The sequence below is a fragment of the Dasypus novemcinctus genome, chromosome 3 (genome assembly GCF_030445035.2).
Source record: "Dasypus novemcinctus isolate mDasNov1 chromosome 3, mDasNov1.1.hap2, whole genome shotgun sequence".
Classification (NCBI taxonomy): domain Eukaryota; kingdom Metazoa; phylum Chordata; class Mammalia; order Cingulata; family Dasypodidae; genus Dasypus; species Dasypus novemcinctus.
Window position 1 is genome coordinate 161,135,780 of NC_080675.1, and position 18,277 is coordinate 161,154,056.

General features: G+C 53.9%; 1 protein-coding gene across 1 annotated transcript; it reads right to left on the reverse strand.

Moving 5' to 3' along the window:
* Positions 1-7,589: 7,589 nt before the first annotated feature.
* NR2F2 (nuclear receptor subfamily 2 group F member 2) lies at positions 7,590-14,532 on the reverse strand. Its single transcript, XM_004468101.5, has 3 exons — positions 13,928-14,532; positions 11,798-12,325; positions 7,590-9,055 (listed from the first exon to the last, which is right to left on the reverse strand). The coding sequence occupies exons 1-3, from the start codon at positions 14,367-14,369 to the stop codon at positions 8,781-8,783; spliced, it is 1,245 nt and encodes a 414-aa protein (XP_004468158.3). The 5' UTR covers positions 14,370-14,532; the 3' UTR covers positions 7,590-8,780.
* Positions 14,533-18,277: the final 3,745 nt, after the last annotated feature.

Consider the following 18,277-nt stretch of genomic DNA (forward strand, 5'->3'; position numbering starts at 1 on the left):
GCAGCCGCCCTGCCTGGCCCCGGCGCTCTCGCGCAGAGAAGGGCAATCCACTCAGGGCCGAGGCTCACTCCGGCTGCAGTCCAGCTTCCCCGAAGCGAGGCCGGGGGCGCGGCGAGAGCGCTCCAAAGCGCCGCGGCGAAATGCCCCCTCCTCCCCTTCCAGGCAGCCGCCTCCCTATTGTCCTCCGTTATCCCTGACCCGGTGCGGCCCTTCACGTCTAAAACCGGCCACGGCGCCCCCTCGGCCCCGGACCTCTCGGAGAGGGAAGAGGCGCGGCCACGCCTGCGATCGGGTCTGGGATCAGCCGCGGCCGCCAAGTTCGCGGCCGCCATGGAGCTGGCGGCTGCGCGCGTCGCGGGCCGTGCCCTGGCGTGGCCACGCGGGCCCGCTGCAGGCGGAGATCTGTAAAAATCCACGTGAGCCGCCCCCTCCTCCCGCTGCCCGCGGCCCCTGACACCGCAGCATTGAAGCCGGCCCGGAGGTCCCCGAGGTCTCCGAGTGTGACAGTACTCAGCATAGCGGGTAGATGGCACAATTTTCTAACATTTAGAGAGAGGAACCCACGCTGGGAGCAATAAGTCCATTTAAAAGCCCTTTATTTAAAAGGAACAAAGATAACTGACAAGCGAAGTACAGAGACATCTCAATGAAATTTCCAAAGAAGAAAGAGAAATCAGAGGCCAAAGCAAAAGCGAACTGGGCTTGATGGAACAGGCCAGCACTTTCCTCGCCCTGGAAAAGCAAGAAAGATAAAAGACAAAAAGAAAGAGGTGGTGGCCACTGGGGCTGTGTGTGTTAACGATCACAGCCTAAGACCAAATTCTAAAAATCCACATGGCACAAAAACTTCAAAATGGCCGGGTGGGCTCGGCGGGGCAGGTGGGGGGAGAAGCCCGGTCTGTTTAGGGGAGGAGAATGGGAGATTTTGTCCCTGCCTTGGAGGCTCCTTCCCTGCAACTTTGGAGAGCAGTCGCCTCTGCTTTGGCCCGGGGAACCCCGAGAGGGAGGGCGTGCAGAGGCCCCTCTCTGGCCTCACTCGAGCCCCTTGGAAGGGTTTGGTGTCCGGGGCTGTCTGTCTTCGAGCTGCTTTCCCCAGAATAGCGCCCAGGGCTGGGCCAGGCTCCCAGGCCCAGCCTCCCCTAGGATGTGGTCAAAGCCAGGCCGCTCAAGCGCCCACTCCCAGGCTAGGGGAGAACTGCCACCCCCTCAACGGGGAGCGAGCTGATGGCTCCAGGCAGGGCCCAAACAGCCCACACTTCATCTTGTGCTCTGACGCCGCCACGACCAGCTCCCCATCTCCAAACCTACAGACCAGGGCCCCCACGCCCGCCAAGAGAAGAGACCCGCAGGCCACGAGGAGGAGACTGAGGGATGGGGTGAGAGGCCAAGAGAAGGGCGAGGCCACCCCTCAAGTACTCCCAGCCCCGGGCTGCCCCTGGGCGACCCTGGTCCTCCAGGCTCCTCGGCGGGAAGGGGCGCGGCAGCTAGCGCCTGCGGGGGGTCAACTGATTGTCTTTGGGTGGGTGCTCCGAGACGTATTTGCTGAGTAAACCTCCCTCGCTGTGCTGAAGGCGAATCCCCGTTGATAAATCCATCATTACCGTTCGGATTCAGGGAGGCAGCCGCGCCACTAAATTCATCTTACATTTGTAGCGCTTTAATAGACATTTATTAAATGCTTTTAGAGAGAGGCATGGGGCGCGTGATTACATCCTAGTTATAGACAGAACATAAAGACCCGCGTTAACACCCATTTGCAGGAAGGAATGAAGAGGTGGGGAGGGGGTGGCAAGGCAGAGGGCTGAGGCGAGGAGAGGCGGGGAGAGATGGGGCGGATGGGAGCCCAGAGTCTGGGCGTTATTAGACAGGGATGCTGGGGGGAGAGCGAAGCGCGAGCCGCGGGGACCTCGCGGGTTGCGGAGCAGAGAAGTCCCCGCTCCCCTCGCAGTTCCCGGGGCTTCCCCTCCCCTTGACCTACCCCTTCCCACCACCCCCCGCCATCCTAACCCACCCATGCGCATAGGAGGCTCCTATCCTCTAGGCCAGGGCGCAAGGGACGCCCGCGCTGGCTCTGCGACGCCTTTCGCCCCCCCACCCCCACTTCTTCACTTTATTTCAGGCCTCTCCAACTTTGACCTTTTGGACCAGCCGAACTAGGGAAAGAGAGGAGGGAGCCCCCGCACTCCAGGATTTAAGAGCAACTTTAAAGCATCCTCTCCATCCGTCGTCCCCTCCCCGCCCCCCCAAACAGCTAGGCCAAACCTCCAGCCGCACAAAGCAGACGCCGCCGAGGCCACAGGGCCGAGAAGCCCGGTTCGCTCTGAGGGCTCACTGGCCTGGCAAGCTCTGCCGGCCGATTCCTCCTCCGCCCGCGCCTGGAGAGAACCGCGCCAGGACTGCACCTCCGGTCAGTTCGTGTTTGGGGTTATCCCCGCTCCCCTAAACCCCACTCTCGGGGAGCTGGGTCTGCGGAGCCTCCAGGGCCTCCAGGGGCCTAACGCCTTCCTGAAAGGCACAGTCTCCCCGCTCCACCAGCTCCGTGCGCGCCCTCGCCTCGCTCCCGCTCCCCAGGGACGCAGCCACCGACCCTGGCCCGGAGAGCAGCCGGCGGGACTCCGGGCGCTCCCTGGCCCTTGGTACCGAACACTTCCGCTATCTCAAGGTTGCCATAAGAAAATAAATACATGTGACATTGTGCCGGGCCAAAGCTCATTAGTTCGTTGTCCAGGCCTAATAAAGGAACAGAAGCGCAAATTATAGAGTTCAGCTTCAACACACGCTCTGTCACCCGAGATCAGCGTACCGCAAGCCTGATTCCAATTGCTCCGAACTTGCTGCGCAATTCAACCCACCCCACCCCCTCCTCGCGAGCAGGAGGTTGGGTGGAAAAATATAGTTCCAAAGGGGGTAATGATCAAGCTTTTCCTCTCGGAAGCCTGCGCCACCTCATTTCCCATCAGTAATCCCAATAAAATTAACGTCGTGGCTGCAATTGAAAAGAGGAGGGCCCGCGACACTCCTGAAATAACACACTCTCCCCTAGAAAAAGGTAAAAAGCAAAACGGCCCTTTGTTCAGCTAATTAACGAAGGCCCAACTCCGAAAGCAGATGTGTTTGCTTAGCTAATCACAACCATGTTTCTTTCAAGGAACGTCATTTCGAGGGGACCGCTGGGGGGATGGGAAAGGGGGACACCGCCGCCGCCCCCCCCCCCCCCCCCCCCCCGCCTTTGCCACCGCGATCTCTCACCCCAGCCGAAGATCCAGAAGCTGGATCCCAGGGAGCCTCTGGGCTCTCACACCTTTCTTCCCCTCCGTCCTACATCAGAGAGCTAATAGGCATCTCGGCCCTCGCCCCAAAGCCAGGCCTACGTGATGCGAGGAAAGAAAGAAAGAAAGAAATAAAAGTTTTAATGACCCAGATGCCATATTAAGTGAGTCAGTTTTAATATTCACTTCGAAAAGGACGGTACCTTATTACAAGTGTGTTATCAGAAGGACGATAAGATTTATAACTCCAAGAGTCAGCTTTGAGTCTTAATGACAATGGATGTTAAGGGGAGGAAATCTGTTTTCTGTTAGAGGAGATGAGAGTCCCTGCCCCGTTTTCGGGCATTTACAGATGCGCTCAGGCAGGAAGATACCAAACCCCTTTGTGTCTCCCTATGAAAAAGGGTCTCACTTTCCTCTTTGACTATGGAAAACGGTCTCTTTGCTGGGTTGGCACCTTGCTCAGCTTTTTTAGCGTGAGCTTGGGAAATCGGGAAAAGAGCGAGAGAAGCGACAGGAGATGGAAGTGGGGATGGAGGTGTGGTGGTAGTGGTGGTGGGGCGGTTCTCAGCCCTCGGGTTCATGCAGCAAAACTATTTCCCCGTCTTTCTTTGCCATACAAAAGATGGCTTTCCCCTAAAACCAACACAGTAAGCAAACTTTAAAAAACTGGGGTCCTATTACAAACCAACGCCCAGCACTAACTGCTTTAAAATTACTGCATAATTAGATTTAGTTGAATTTCACCATTAATTAGGCAGCCGCACTGCAGGGAGCCTTTGAAATCTGAGAAAATGGGAAAAATCATCTGAAGCACGTTTTTTAAACCCAACTTCAATAAATCTTGGCAAGGCCTGGAAATCACAGAATACCTAGCTCCCCCTCCCAGGCTGCTGAGGGGCAGGGGTCTCCAGGCCACGGCTGTGGCTGGAACTGGACGCAAGGGGAGCGATTCCCGGTCGGCCGAGAGCCCGGCCCCGGCTGGATCCACTGTCCCCAGAGAGGCCCTCGGAAGACCCTCTCTGGGAGGGCAGAGCTGTCTCCCGGCCGCCCTCGCCGGGCTAGCAAATCTATTGGAGAAAGAAGATTCTCCGCTGTAGGCGCGCGGTCCACGCAAGCACACACACTTCGGGGGCCTGCGACCACCCGCCCGCAACCCGCCCTCGGCCCCAGGCCCCCCACTCCACCCTCCGCTCGGAAAGCCATCGTTCCATAACTTTGACAGGCAACCAGCAAGTTCTGCCTACGTCCGGCGGGGGTCGCGACCGGGTCCCCACCCCCAGCTCGGCCCGGGCCCGCGCAAACCCGGGCGCAACCCCTGCACTCACGAGCGCGAGAGCTGACCGCGAGCCCTAGAGACTCGCTCGCCCCCCTCCCCCTAGACCCTGCAAGCTTTAGCAAGATCCTCTGCGGGGACAGACTTTTTCTTTTCTTTCTTTCTTTCTTTCTTTTTTTTTTTTATCTGATTCTTGGATGGAGGGGAGATGTGCATTCAAGTCTCCTGGATATGGGCGTGGGGGGGGGGGGAGACAGCGTGACCAAGCTTCCCCCCCCCCCCCCCCCCCCCTAATTCTGCTGGTCTAATCATGGAATAATCGAGGACATCCTTCACTGGCCAGCTAAGAGTTTAAAAGAGGGTATTCTGCCGGCAGAGGCCTGGCCTTAGCCTCCCCCCAACCCGCCCCCCCTTTTCTCTTTTTGGTAACCAATGTGTTTTCGATTACCCGGCCTCGCCGAGCCTGGCAGCCCGGCGCTCGCGGTGCAATGGGAGACGCCATGTTGGCTCGGCTCAGAGGACCAAGTCAAAAGCGAGCTTCGAGGCTGAGTTTCACACGCTCGCGCTCCCCCTGACCGGCCCCCGCCCCCGCCCCCCCGCCTGTCGCCGCTTAATGCACATCCCAGGAGTGCAACTCCGCGCACCCGGCACCCCGGACTTTCCCGGGGCGCTGGAGGAATTCCGCCGCACGTAAGTGGGGGGCGGGGGTGGGGGGGCAGGCACTTTCCAGCAGCTGCTGCCAACTCCAGGCCCCGGTCCCCGCCGCCCGCCGGATGCTGAACCCATCCGTCTCCGCGACACCGGCCCCGGCCGCCGCCCGCTAACTTTGCGCCCCAGGCCCCCGCCGCGCAGGGAAGGCTGACGGCGAGAGGCCCCGGGCAGGGCGATCGCGAGCCAAGCGGACCGGCCGGAACCCCCCGCCCCCGGCTCAGCCTTTCCCCAGGTCTGTCTGAAAGTGGCGAGAGGCAGCGATCGCCTCTCTCTCTCTCCTGGAACTATTGTTGCACTTCGCGTCTAACTGGGTTCTCTCACACCCCCGAGCGCCAAGAGGAGGAGGGGGAGCGGCGTTGGGAAAAGAAATAAAGCGAGCTCTGATCAGACGGGGAAGAAAGAAGAAGGAAAAAAAAAAAAAAAAAACCCAGCAAGGAAAAAGAGACACTTAAAGGGAAAGAGTCGCCATGTTTAGCAGCTTTTTAAAAGATCTCGTCAATTTCACACAGAACGCACTCGCTGGGTCCCAGCCCTCCTCTTTTGTCCAATTCAGTCGCAGCAAAGATCTTTTGTTCTAACTCAGCGTGAAAAGAAAAACTTTCTTTAAATGCAATAAACTTAAACCGAACTCAAGACTCTAAACAGATCCTCCTCCGGCCACTCTAAACATATACAAGGGGTTTTGTTTTAACCTTCTGAAAAATTTTGGGTCCTGTGTTCTGCCTCGCAGACCCCAAACTCATTGCTGAAACTTAGAATGAGAGATTTCCAACGTCTAGAACACATGCTTAAAGCATAATAAAACAGGGACTGTCTTTTGCTTTGAAAATCATAAATTATAATTTAATGCCAATAATAATTTACAACAAATGGCTGTGTACAATAAACTAACACAAAACAAACAAGGTAAAGGGCCTGCATTTTACTTATTAGAGAAACTCCACACACTCACATGGATAGCACTTGCAAGAGGCGAAAATAAACAACAACCGACAAAACCTCGATCTAAAGGTCAGCGATACTCTGCCGTAAGAACATACTTATATTTATATATGTATATATCTACAGAAAGAAGCTGAGGGTCAAATGGAAAACTGCTCAAATGCACAAATCAGACAGGCTTTTTTCTGGTCTACACGTATTGACTGGAACTAAGGATCAAAGTTGAATACACTTTACAAAATGATCCCTTTTCTATTACCTTCTTTATCACCCCCCCACCCGTTTTTAAATGAAACCAGAATAAAGTTAGTTATTGGTGGGGGGGGGCATTTTGCTGGAAAGCCTCAGTAAGAACAAAATTGCAAGCTCCCATGCACTGAGCTTTCTCTAAACCAGGAAAAAAGAAGGAAAAAAAATAACTCCAAAACAAAATAGTTGCTACTTCCAAAACAGCGCACCCTGCAAAGTTTCCCTTTCTCTCTTCTTCCTCCCTTCCTCCCTCTCTTCCTTTTCTTCCTTCCTCTTTCTCTTATCCCTTCCTTCCTCCCTCCCTCCCTCCCTTCCTTCCTTCCTTCCTTCCCTTCCTTCCTTCTTCCTCTCTTTTCCTTCTTTTCTTAATTTGGATTCTAAGGACAAAGGATTCCAAGAGGAGTACAGATTGGATCTACACAATCTGAAATGTCAAAGTGTCGATGTGTTTTTATGTACATAACTTCAATGGATGAGATTCCCCTGACCCATGGTCATACTCTCAGACTGAGGGTAAAGGGGGGAGGGGAGAGGCAGCCAACTGCAAGTTATCACATATACATTAAAAACAGACCCTCCAGCGCTTTTAGACATATCACTGGATTTGAAATCCTCTCAACAGCCACACTAGATGAGAACCACAGAATATTTTAAAAAATCACACCTACTTAAGGAAAAATTCATTGCAAACAACTGCCCTCTATTTACAATACTGATTAGCTTGCTTGAACCATCGTCTGTGTAACTGTCAGAAATGTACAAAAGAGTATTTTTTATCATAAAATAGATACTGATCTCAAGATTTCTAATACTTCTCACAACACCTTCCCTTAGCAGGCACTTACGTGTGGCAAATATAAGGGCCTCTTTTTTTCCTGGAAAATCCATTTTTAATTAAAAGGAGGATTAGGTAAATGGGGGTGGTTTACTAAATCAGTATGGCACTTCCTAAACCATAGATAAACCATTAACTTCAGCTTCCCCCCACCAGTATGCACCCACATTGAACAGGCAAATACACTAGTCCACCTTTGAACAAACTGGCTGCAGAGAGTAAACCAATGGAGCCCCTGGCTGCGCTCAGTGAGAACTCACAGGGGTCTTCTCGATGGAAAGACAGTGAGTGGGGACAGCCAAACAGGTTTCAGATATCAAATAATATTTTAATTTCTGAATACTTTCAATTTTCCTTGGAATATAACACACAAAGACTCGACCAAACAGTTCAGTTATTATAACTTTTACAGTATACAGAAATGTTGCACTTAAAAAAAAAACCTTCAGTTTTTTTAAAAACACAAACTGTAAACTCTAAGATACTGAATCAATCACGTTACCTATAAGTGCCAACAGTGTTATTTTGTCATGCTGATTTCAATGGTATTTTTTAAAAAGGGAAGATATCAACAATTATAATACAAAGGGTTTGCAAATATACAAACAGATATAGGATTTTCATAACAATTCAAGAACTAAGCGGGACCCAATTCAAATTACAAAAGTTCACTTTTTATTCAAAACCTCAGCATGTGTCTTGGACACATTCCTTGGCTGCCAATAAATTCCACAGTTCATTCTCTTTCTTAAAATATTTTTAAAAAGCTAGGTTTGTCGTGGTGTCTTTTGGGGGGAGGCGGGGTAGGGGAAGTTAAGTGTTGTATGTGGTTCCTCCAGTTCTCTAATTAGAGTGCTCAATTTCACCTAAAATTTTTGGTCACCACTTGTAAGTGCGTTTCCATCATCTTTGAGTTGCCTTTTAAAAGTTTTATGTCTTCCTATGATATTTTCATGGACTCAGTTTTAATTCTTGCAGAACATATATTTTAAGGATACACAGTTTTTAAGAAGCCAAGATTATATCAAAACTTATTATAGAACCACAGAATAAACTGGTTTGGAACCAGAAAAGTACAAAAAAGAACAGCTAGAGGTACATAGACACAGGACAATTAATAATTTGGAAAAAAAAAAGACTTACTTTCTCCATTCTGCTAATTTTCTCCCAATCTCCTTAAATGCACTTTAGCAATATTTTTCAAAAATTTACCAAAAAAAGAAAAAGACTAATTTCCTTTTTATACAAAAAATGATAAGTAGCAAGTTGTTCTGACCGACACAGGAGTTTTTTTTTTAATGCATTCTGTAAAAGTTCATTTGACAGTCTTTTTTTTTTTTGAAATTCACAGTCCATTAAATTCTTCCCCTCTCTTCTTTTAGCAAACTTGTAACATCCTTTTATATCCTTTCTTAACAGAAGGAATTTAAGAAAACAAACCAGTCTTGCCTTTTCTTTCTCTCTGTTTCACTCCCCCTTCTTATTTTTATTTATTTATTTATTGAATTGCCATATACGGCCAGTTAAAACTGCTGCCGGACAGTAACATATCCCGGATGAGGGTTTCGATGGGGGTTTTACCTACCAAACGGACGAAAAACAATTGCTCTATGACTGAGGAGGAGACGGTGCGGAGGGAAGGGAGGCGAAGCAAAAGCTTTCCGAATCGCGTTGGCTGGTTGGGGTACTGGCTCCTAACGTATTCTTCCAAAGCACACTGGGACTTTTCCTGCAAGCTTTCCACATGGGCTACATCAGAAAGACCACAGGCATCTGGAAGAAAGTTTTTTAAAAAAGAAGAATTCAGTCATTAGATTAAGAGGTTTGAAAGGGATCACATGAAGTGTGTGCAAAATGCTCTGTCAAACTGCCCCAACCAGAGTTCCTGCAAATGCCAATGTATGGAAAACTTGGGGTGGGGGGCAGGGGGCAATCACCTCAGCTCACAGCTCAGTGTGAAATACAGCTGAGTGTGCTGTGGGCTTTCACTGCCCCAGTCCTCAGGCTGGGTCACTGGGAGGTCCAAGCAAAAGTGCATTGGGTGAATCTGACCAAAGTCAGTAAACAGACAAATGCATGAAACCCAAACTGCCAGAGCTCCTCCCCCTTCTCCTCTGTAAATAATTGTTTGGCTTATAATTATATAGTGGGGTGGGGGTGGGGAAGCACCAACCTGGCCCAGCCCGGAGTAATGGCGTTCATGACCCAGCCTCAGATTCTGCCCAAAGAGGGCGACTCGTTTTTCTCTAGTCTTTGAAACTGATTTAAGTGGCCCTTTAAAACTGATCTTGTCAGTTTAGCCTATTGAAGGGCGGCCATGCAAACTGTGATCTCTCTGTTCATTTGAGCTGTTTCTTTCCCCCCCTTTCTCCTCTCTTTCTTCCACTCCCTCCTTTATTATTATTAAAAAAAACCAACAAAAAACCCAGGTCCCTCCAAGAAGCACCCCACCCCCGTTATCTGCAGGAAAACACTTTTCTTTTTCTGATTCGTGAAAATACAATAAGTGCCTTTGAAATGAGAGGCTCCTCTGCGAAGGCGGTGCAGGTTGTGACCTGACCTTTCCGGGCTCCGCAGACAAGACTGGGACTAACACATGCATATTGTGAATCATTAAAGCAGAGGTTGGAAAACAGCCGCCACCACCTCCACCACAAGATCCAGGATACACTTGCAACCTTCTCTAGGGCTCTGCTGGCTTATGGGAATGCATGCATAGGTGTCTGTGGTCAGGGATTTTTAAATCTGTTGCATAAGTCTCCTTCCCTCTGTGGTGGTACTACATATCTCCCCCGAATCAGATAACAGCAACCTTTATCTCTTTGTGAGGCGATTTGCATTTTCCCCACAGCCCTCCACATTTTTGCAAATAGTAATAAATTAAACTGTTACAACAGTATCAGGCATTTCTTTCCTCTGAAGACCAACCAAGAGGCTATGAGTTAACAATGATATCAAGAAATTAACAACCACTCCATGGTCTGGGAAGTCTCCGGTTGTGGGGTGGGGTAAGGTGGCTGTGGGGTAGGGGAGTCTCTGGCCTGTACATTTGCATCAGGCAAACGTCCTACAGATGACAGTTCCCAGCCCCCGCCCCCCTCCCTTGCCAAGAAAAAAAATTCAGATCCAAGCCTCAGCTTACAGCTCTTCCCTGCCCAGGCACTGCCCTCTCATTAACTGCTCTAAGACTTCCTAAGGCAGATTTGGAGGTGGCTGGGGGTGGCTAGGGGTGGTGGCATATTTTAGGTGAAAAGCAGCAATGTATAAAAGCAGCTTGAGGACTCAGAACCTGGCATAGATTCAGTTGGTGCCTTGGTTCCCCAGACTTCCTTCAGACAATCAGGAAGAGAGAGTGAACCCCCTTTTTGTTTCCCACACGAACTATACATCCTTCCTGGTTTCCTGAGAATGAGCTTGAAAAACGGCAGCGGGTGAGGAGGTTCCGTCCAAGTCCTGCCAACATCCACATGTTTATCATTCTTAATCGGGAACCCCTTTCCCTTCTCAACTGTGACAAAGGGATCAGCTGACAACTTAGTACAAGAATGTGGAGGGGGTGATTTCCACCCACCTGGGCTGTGATGAACTCAGCCTGGAGGCAGCCAAGAGGCTCAGGTGTGGTCCGGATTGGTAAGCCAGACACCTTCAAAAATCATTTGGCCTCAAGAGTTCATTAATATCAGATCTATTACTCACACAGGTGAAACTACATGCAAACTAATTAGATTTCATAATGGAGTCAATGATGGTTTTATAACTCGGGCAACATTTGTATCCAACCCAAGTTGGAATACACTTTGGGTTGTTGGAAAACGCTGTATGTGTTTGCCTGGGCAGGGGAAGCAAGAGGTCAGAGCCTTCAACTCTCTGCAGACATTCTAAAGCGCTACCATGGCCCCTTCCCTCCTCTTGCCCCTTCCAGGTAGCCCCTGCCCCTCTCTTGGCAGCCAGCCTTATTTTAATAACAATATGATTTTGAAAATTGCTGCCCACAGGTTGGGTTTGCCTGGAGCGCCAATTTCTACTGAGTTAACAGGCAAAGTTTTGCCCTGCAGGGAAGATGCCAGTGCTGCCCCGGTGCCCAGGGGGCATCTCTCAGAGGCCCAGCCAGGGTGCCAGAGAGAGCCAAGGGGTTGAGGGGATACCAGAGCTCAGCTGGCCTAGAGGCCTCAGCAGGGAGAGGAGCCCAATCTTGCCACTGCAGGTGGGTCATAGGCCTGAGAGGCTTCCCCCTGGCCCATGTGGGGGGTCTGTGTTTGAAGCATCCTCCCTGCAGCTCTGCTTCCTGCAGCCCCCCACCCCCCCCTGCCCAGGACAGGCCTGGTGGGTCCCAGCTGCTGTACAACTTCACACTTCAAGTTGCACTCAACAGTTGGTCCTTTTAAGAGGGAGGCAGGGCTGGCCCTGGGGACTCCCAGGTTTCCTGGCCCCTAATTGAGATTTGGGAGCCCTTGGGCAGGTGGACAGGTCTGGCCTTTAGTTTTTCCAGCACAAGAGAGCAGGGCTCCTTCCTACCTGAGGTGAACAAGACTATGGCCTTGAGGCAGCTGTACTCGGCTGAGTCGACGTGCAGTGCCTTGAGCTTCTCCACTTGCTCTTGGAAGATCCGTATGTGGTCCATAAAGGCGACCACCCGGTCGGCGGACATGGGTGAGGCGTGCAGGCCGGCAGCGGCCAGGAGCGGGGCGACATGGAGGGGCATGGAGCACTGCGCCGCGTTCAGCACGAACAGCTCGCTCCAGGTGAGGCGAAGCAGGGCTACCTGGTCGGTGATCTGCAGGTCGGGGAAGAAGGGGATGTTCCGGGCCCACTCGACGGCGCTGAACAGCATCCGCGCGGCCAGTTCGCAAATGTTCTCGATGCCCATGATGTTGTTGGGCTGCATGCACTGGCTGCCGAAGCGCGACGTGGGATAGGGCTCAGCGCGCAGGAGCAGGGAAATATATCCGGACAGGTACGAGTGGCAGTTGAGGGGGTCCCCGTTGGTCAGCGCGAACTGCCCGTGGGTCGGCTGGGTGGGCGGCATCCTGCCCCTCTGCACCGCTGTGGGGAGGAAAGGAGACACTCAGCAGTTAAAGACCAGCCGAGGCGCCAGCTCCCCCGGCGGGGGGTCTGCCCCCGCCCGACCCCCACCTGCCCCAGGCCCAGAGGCGCGCAGGAGCCAGGCGGGCCTGCCCGCTCGAAGAGGCCGCCAGGACCACAGACCTGGGAGTCTCCGGGCGCCCGGATCCACTGCTCTCAAACCACCACCCAGGCAGGCCCTGGCGGCCTGAGCTGCACACTCGCCTCCGAGGCCCGCTCGGGACTGGGCCGCCGAGGACCCGGAATTGGCCACATTGCCTCGGGGTCCCTGGCGCTGTGAACGGGATGTAATTCTGGGGGCATTTATTTATTTTTCTTCCTTCTTCTTTACAGCTAAACAGCTATTTCTTATGGATTGGAGGAGAAGAAACGGGAGGGGCGAGTCTGGGGGTAGGGTGAGGCGCTTTTGCCAAAGACCCAAGGTTTCACCCCACATGGCCTGCGGCCGCCCTGACACGACTCTCCTCCACACCCAGCAGCCCCAGCCCCAATCCGGCGGAGAGTCGCCGGCGAGAGACGCGAGGAGCAAACCGAGGTCTGGCGCCCGCCGGGTCAACGTGCTCGAGCGGGAGAAGGGAGAGAGCGGAGAGAGAGGCCGGCCGAGGCGAGAGGAAGCCGGGGAGAGGCGGAGGCGGCGGCCGGCGCCGGCCGAGCCCGGCAAGGGCCCGAGAGGGCCGGGGACAGCCAGCGGAGGCTCGGGCCCGGGCTGTGGTCTGACGCCGGACCGGGCGAGTCGCTCTCGCAGAAACACAAAGAAACCCCGGCGTTCGCTCGCCCCAACCCGGAGCCCGCGCCCGGCGCCGAGCGCGCCATTGGCCGAGCACGGCTCGCAGGCTCGGCGAATTTTATATCACAAAAGACCCAACTCGCGCGGAGCGAAAGCAGCCGCCCAGGCCCCTTGCCCACCCTTTCCCTAATTCCTATCGCGTTCTCCTCCTCTCAAAAGTGAAAGGAAAAAAAGAAAACAGAGGTGTTTTTTTTTTTTTTTTGACGCAGAATGTTAATCCACGGAGGGTCACATGAGCGCTGCCCGGGCGGCAGCGTTAATACGGCGAAGTGCATAAAATTGCCATTTGTAATTTGAACCTCCTGTACAAAAGTACAATCTCAGGTTGTTGGTTTTTTTTTTTTTAGTGGGTGGGGGCTGGGGAGAGAGGTGGGGAGGAGGGACGTCTGTTGAACATGCAGGAAAAATGAGAGAGATTCAGAGAGCGAGAGCGAGAAGTAAACCAGGCTCTAAAAAACAACCACCACCCCATCCCATGCAGAGAAAGGCGAACTCGAATGAACTCGCGCTCAGTGCAAAGAAAATGCAAATAGCCCGAAGAGCGAGGAGAGCTCGAAGAGAAATCTGTCGGCCCTTGAAAGCATGCGGATTTGGGGTCTGGGTTCCAGTGCCAAACTCGCTTCTAGTACAAAGCCCCTTTCGGCTGCGATTCGAAGAGAAGAGCTTGGGACTTCTGGTTCCTTACCTAAAGCAGGCTAGCCAAATGCACCCAGGGCCCCAGGACCCCGGGCCGGGGGAAGGGGTGGGGAGTGGGGGGAGAAATGAGAGGCCGATACCTTCCCGTCTCATGCCCACTTTGAGGCACTTTTTGAGGCGGCAGTACTGGCACTGGTTGCGGTGGTGCTGGTCGATGGGACAGTTCCGGTTGGCGCGGCACGTGTAGCTCAGGTTCCTCCGTACGCTGCGCTTGAAGAAGCTCTTGCAGCCCTCGCACGTGAACTGGCCGTAGTGCTTGCCGCTCGACTTGTCCCCGCACACCACGCACTCGATGTGTTGCTGCTGCTGCTGCTTGTCGCCGCCCGGACCGCCCGGGCCGCCCTGGCCGCCCGCCGCCGTCTGGGCCGGCGTGCTGGCCGGGCCCCCTTGGCCCGGCGTCTGTGGCGTGTGCGGGGCGCCGGGCGGCGGGCCGGGCACGGGCGGCGCCTGCGAGGCCTGGCTGCCCTGCGAGCCGGGCACCTCGTCCTGGGGGTCGCGCCACGTGCTGACTACCATTGCCATATCTATGGGGGCCGCGTCCGGACTTCCTGCTCCCCTGGCTGCGGGCGGCGGCGGGGCGGCGGCGGCTCCCGGGTCTCGGACTCCGGCGCGCCGCCTTTTGTGTGTGCGAGGGTGCGAGGGCGCGGGAGGGCGCCCCGGGTGGCTCGGGGGCTGGTTGGTTGAGGTTGGTTAGTTTTTCCTTTTTTGTTTTGCTTTTGCAAAGTTTTGTCGATTGCTTGTCTGGCCCGGTGTGTTTGTTTTGTTTGTTTCCCTCGGCTCAGCTTTGTTGGTTTCGGGGGGCTTTCCGCCGGGAGGGGAGGGGAAGGGGACGGGGGAGAGCGAGTGGGAGCAGAACGTGGAGAGAGAGAGGGAGGGGAGGGAGAGCTGCAAGTCGATTGTCTGGCTTCAAGACAGAAGTAGGAGGCAAAAAAAATCTCTCCAAAGATCTCGCTCGCTCTCACTCTCTCCCTCCCTCTCTCGCTCACTCTCTCGCTCTCAGAGCTGGTGTGCAGCCGAGGAGTTGGAGGAGGAGGAGGAAGAGGAGGAGGAAGAGGAGGAGGAGGAGAGGCGACTGTCCGGGGGCCAAGTCCAGGGCAGCCCACAGTCAGCCATTCAGGAAAGCCATCGAAATCAGGAGGACTAGGAGAGCGGAGGCGCCGGGCGCGGGCGCGGGCGCGCCCAGGGAGCCGGGCAGGCCGGGGCGGAGGCCGGCGGCCCGCGGAGTGGCCGGAGCGCTGCCCGGGTCCGGGGGAATCAGCATGAAAGTGGTCCGCGTCGGGCGCTGCGCGGCGTCGTCCTGGCGCTGGGCCGCCGCCGCCGCCGCCTGCCCCGGGCGCCCGGCGCGCGCCGCGCTCGCTCCGGCCGCTGCCGCCCGCTTTCGCCGGCTGGAGGCCGCTCGCCGCTCCCCGCCGGCCGCCCGGGCCGCCGCCGCCGCCGGAGCCGCCGCCGCCGCCGCCGGAGCCGCCGGGTCGGGCCCGGAGCCGCCGCGTCTAGCGCCGCCGCCGCCGCTGAAGCCGCTGCTGCCGCTGCTGCCGCCGCCGCCGGAGCCGCTGCTGCTGCTGCTGCTGCCGCCGCCGCCTCACACACATAGGGAAAGAGTCAACTCGCCGGCGGCGGGGGAGAAATGATAAAAGAGAGAGAGGAGGGCAGATCACCACCTAGAAGCACATCCTCCGTGCGCAGAGGGGGGAGAGAGAGACGGGGAGAGAGAATGAAAGAGGGGAAAAAAGGCAGCTCGGCACCCGGAGAAAGGAGGCAACTCGGGGAGAGGAGGAGGAGGAGAAGAAAACACACACGCGCGCACGCACACACACACCGCGGAGAGAAAAGAACAGAGAATCAAAGTGATCAAATATGCTAAAAAGGGGGGCGCGGGAGGGAATGCGATTTATAGGCGCCGGGGCTGGCAGAAGTGGCTTCTCCGCGTTCAGCTCACTGAGCTCTCTATATAGTGAACTTTGACACGACTGCTGCAACTTAGCGCACGTTGCCATGGCGACGGCGCGCCTTATAAGGCAGCAGCCGGGGTTGGCCTGGCCAGGCGCGCGCGCGCCGCCCCCTCGCCGTCATTGGCCGGAGCGCGGCGGCCCCGCCATGGCGGCCGCGGGCGCAGCCCGGTCCTAGCGCGAGCGGCGTCGCGGCCGCGGCGCGGGGCGCGCGGGGGGCGTGGGGGTGGGGAGGGGGGGGGCGTGGGGGTGGGGAGGGGAGGGGGCGGCCGCCGCCGCCGCCGCCGCCGCCGCCGCCGCACGGGGGATGGGCCCGCGCCGGCCCCGGGCGCGCGGTGCCCGGCTCGCTCGGCGCCCCGCACCCGAGGTTTCCGCCCCGGCGGGGAGACGAGCGCGGCGCGCACACACAACGCCTCTTAAAGGGTCCGCGAGCGCCTTGGGATGGGTTCGGGGACTTCGCCTTTCGCAACTTGGCGATGCCACGGAGACCGCTGCTCGCGCGCCACCCGGGACTCCCCGCGCATCTTTGTACCCGCGATGCCGGAAAAAGAGAAAAGTTCCCTGTTTTCTCTGCACAGGGGTGGAAGGTGGGGGCGGGATAGGGCCGCGAACTATGCTGGCAGGCATTTTACAAACGAAAGATTTGGCCAAATCCGGGTGATGGGAGACCGTTCTCTTGTTGAACTCTGATCACTTGCTCGATTTGGCGGCTCGTTTCTCTCTCTCTCAAAAGCCATTCAGTGTCTGTCTTTTGCTGGTAGGGTTAACATCTCACAGGTACGTGGCCTGACATTTTAATTGCTCAAATAAAGCATCTCGGAGGCTGAGAAGCAGAAGTAGACTTCATCTCATTGTCATGACGCAATTAAAATCAATTTTCCTCAACTTTGGCCTCTCTCGTTGGTTTCAGCCTACACGAAAGCCAACGTCCTGCCACACACTGAGTCGCGGTGAGAGGGAAAAAGACCCTCTGCCCCCCTGATGGACAGGCGGAGGCAGCCGCCCAGCCTGCTTGTGCACACCCTCTGTACTCACATGTAAGCGCACATGTATCAGATGCACATTTGTCAACGTACACAGACAAAGACTTCAGCGACTATGCTTCTAGGTCATAGAACACTTGAGTACGGGCTTCATTGTTCTTTAATTTCCTTTTAAGCATTCATATAGTCATTAAAATACACCCAGAGATTCGGCCCCAAATTGGAAATAGTGCCGGGACATCTCACAAAAGCCACACACAGGTCATATTCTACCTCAAGAGATTCGCTGCAATAAGAACAACTTCATAGCCTACACCAGTGTGCTCAATATGCTAAAATAATAGAGGTTGTGTATCTGAATTCCAGGGTGTGTGGTTTTAAACATCAAACATTGAGAAGAGCCCCACTGAACACGCTGGCATACTGTATTGCAATGCAGTAACCTTTCTGCTTGATTATGACCTGTTAGTGGATTGTGATTATTCCACATTTATAGAGGAAAATTCTGACTCTGTCATGCACACCTCACACCAAGAAAAAACTTAACTGGTCAGCAACCAGGTTTATGAACAACCAAAATATTTTATACAAAAAAGACACTGGGGTCCTGGAAAAATGAGCACATGGAAAGAGTTAATTAACGACTATAGAAAAGCATCCTTGAGAGCTTAAAAAATAAAGATGAAGGTGGTTTTTTAAAAACAATACATATAATTGTCATGTGTCAATTGCACTTTGCATTCAATATTCTTTATATACACCGGCAGAATACTAGATTGGGATGAAGCGATGATGTGGGCCGAGAGGGGCTAGTTTTTAGGGAAGGAAAAATTCCTCTTCAAGCCTTACTCCTGTACCCTCCTTAGCCCTCACCTTTTCTCTGCTGAATTCATGTATTTCATTAAAGGTGCAGGTGCTGGGAGTATTTGAAAATTGTAAAAAAGAAAAATCCTGTAGTGGACACTGAACCATCATAAACCTGGTATGTAATGAGATTGCCACAGAGCAAAGCCAGGCTGAGAATTTTAGGTTGATTAGAGACAAAAACAAAACTTTCTTTAGAAAAAGACCTCAAGGATGGAAAAGAAATCACTTTTAGAGAAAGTCCCTCCTCCCCCCTTTATTGCAACCTTTTCGATTGGAAGAATTGACTAATGCTACAACTGTCAGTAGATTAGGGGCAAATTCATGCAGGTACGGGGGTGCTGGGGTCGAGACAGGAAATCTAATGGGCATTCCCATCTCAGTTTAGTAGAAGATGGGAATGATTGATTCAGGGAAGTCTTCATCTTGTCTCCTGATTGCAGAAGCTTCCATAGCAAGACCACCTTTTGCAAACATGCGAAAGGAAAAATTTGAGGAGCAATAGTTCTCTCGCTCTACCTAGAGAATTCTGGAAATCGAAGTACCTCTGTTGGCCTTAAGATTTAAAAGGGAGAATTTCCCAGCTATCTCCTACAGAATTGGAGTCTGCTGGGCACACGACCACAAAAGTGTCAGG

What these genes read in the sequence shown, in the direction of transcription:
- NR2F2 (XM_004468101.5), bottom strand. Translation starts at nt 14,369, where the DNA reads ATGGCAATGGTAGTCAGCACGTGGCGCGACCCCCAGGACGAGGTGCCC. An exon ending in AGTGGGCATGAGACGGGAAG is followed by an intron (nt 12,326 to 13,927) that starts GTATCGGCCTCT and finishes TCCTCCCCACAG; the next exon opens with CGGTGCAGAGGGGCAGGATG. An exon ending in CATAGTCTTGTTCACCTCAG is followed by an intron (nt 9,056 to 11,797) that starts GTAGGAAGGAGC and finishes ACTTTCTTCCAG; the next exon opens with ATGCCTGTGGTCTTTCTGAT.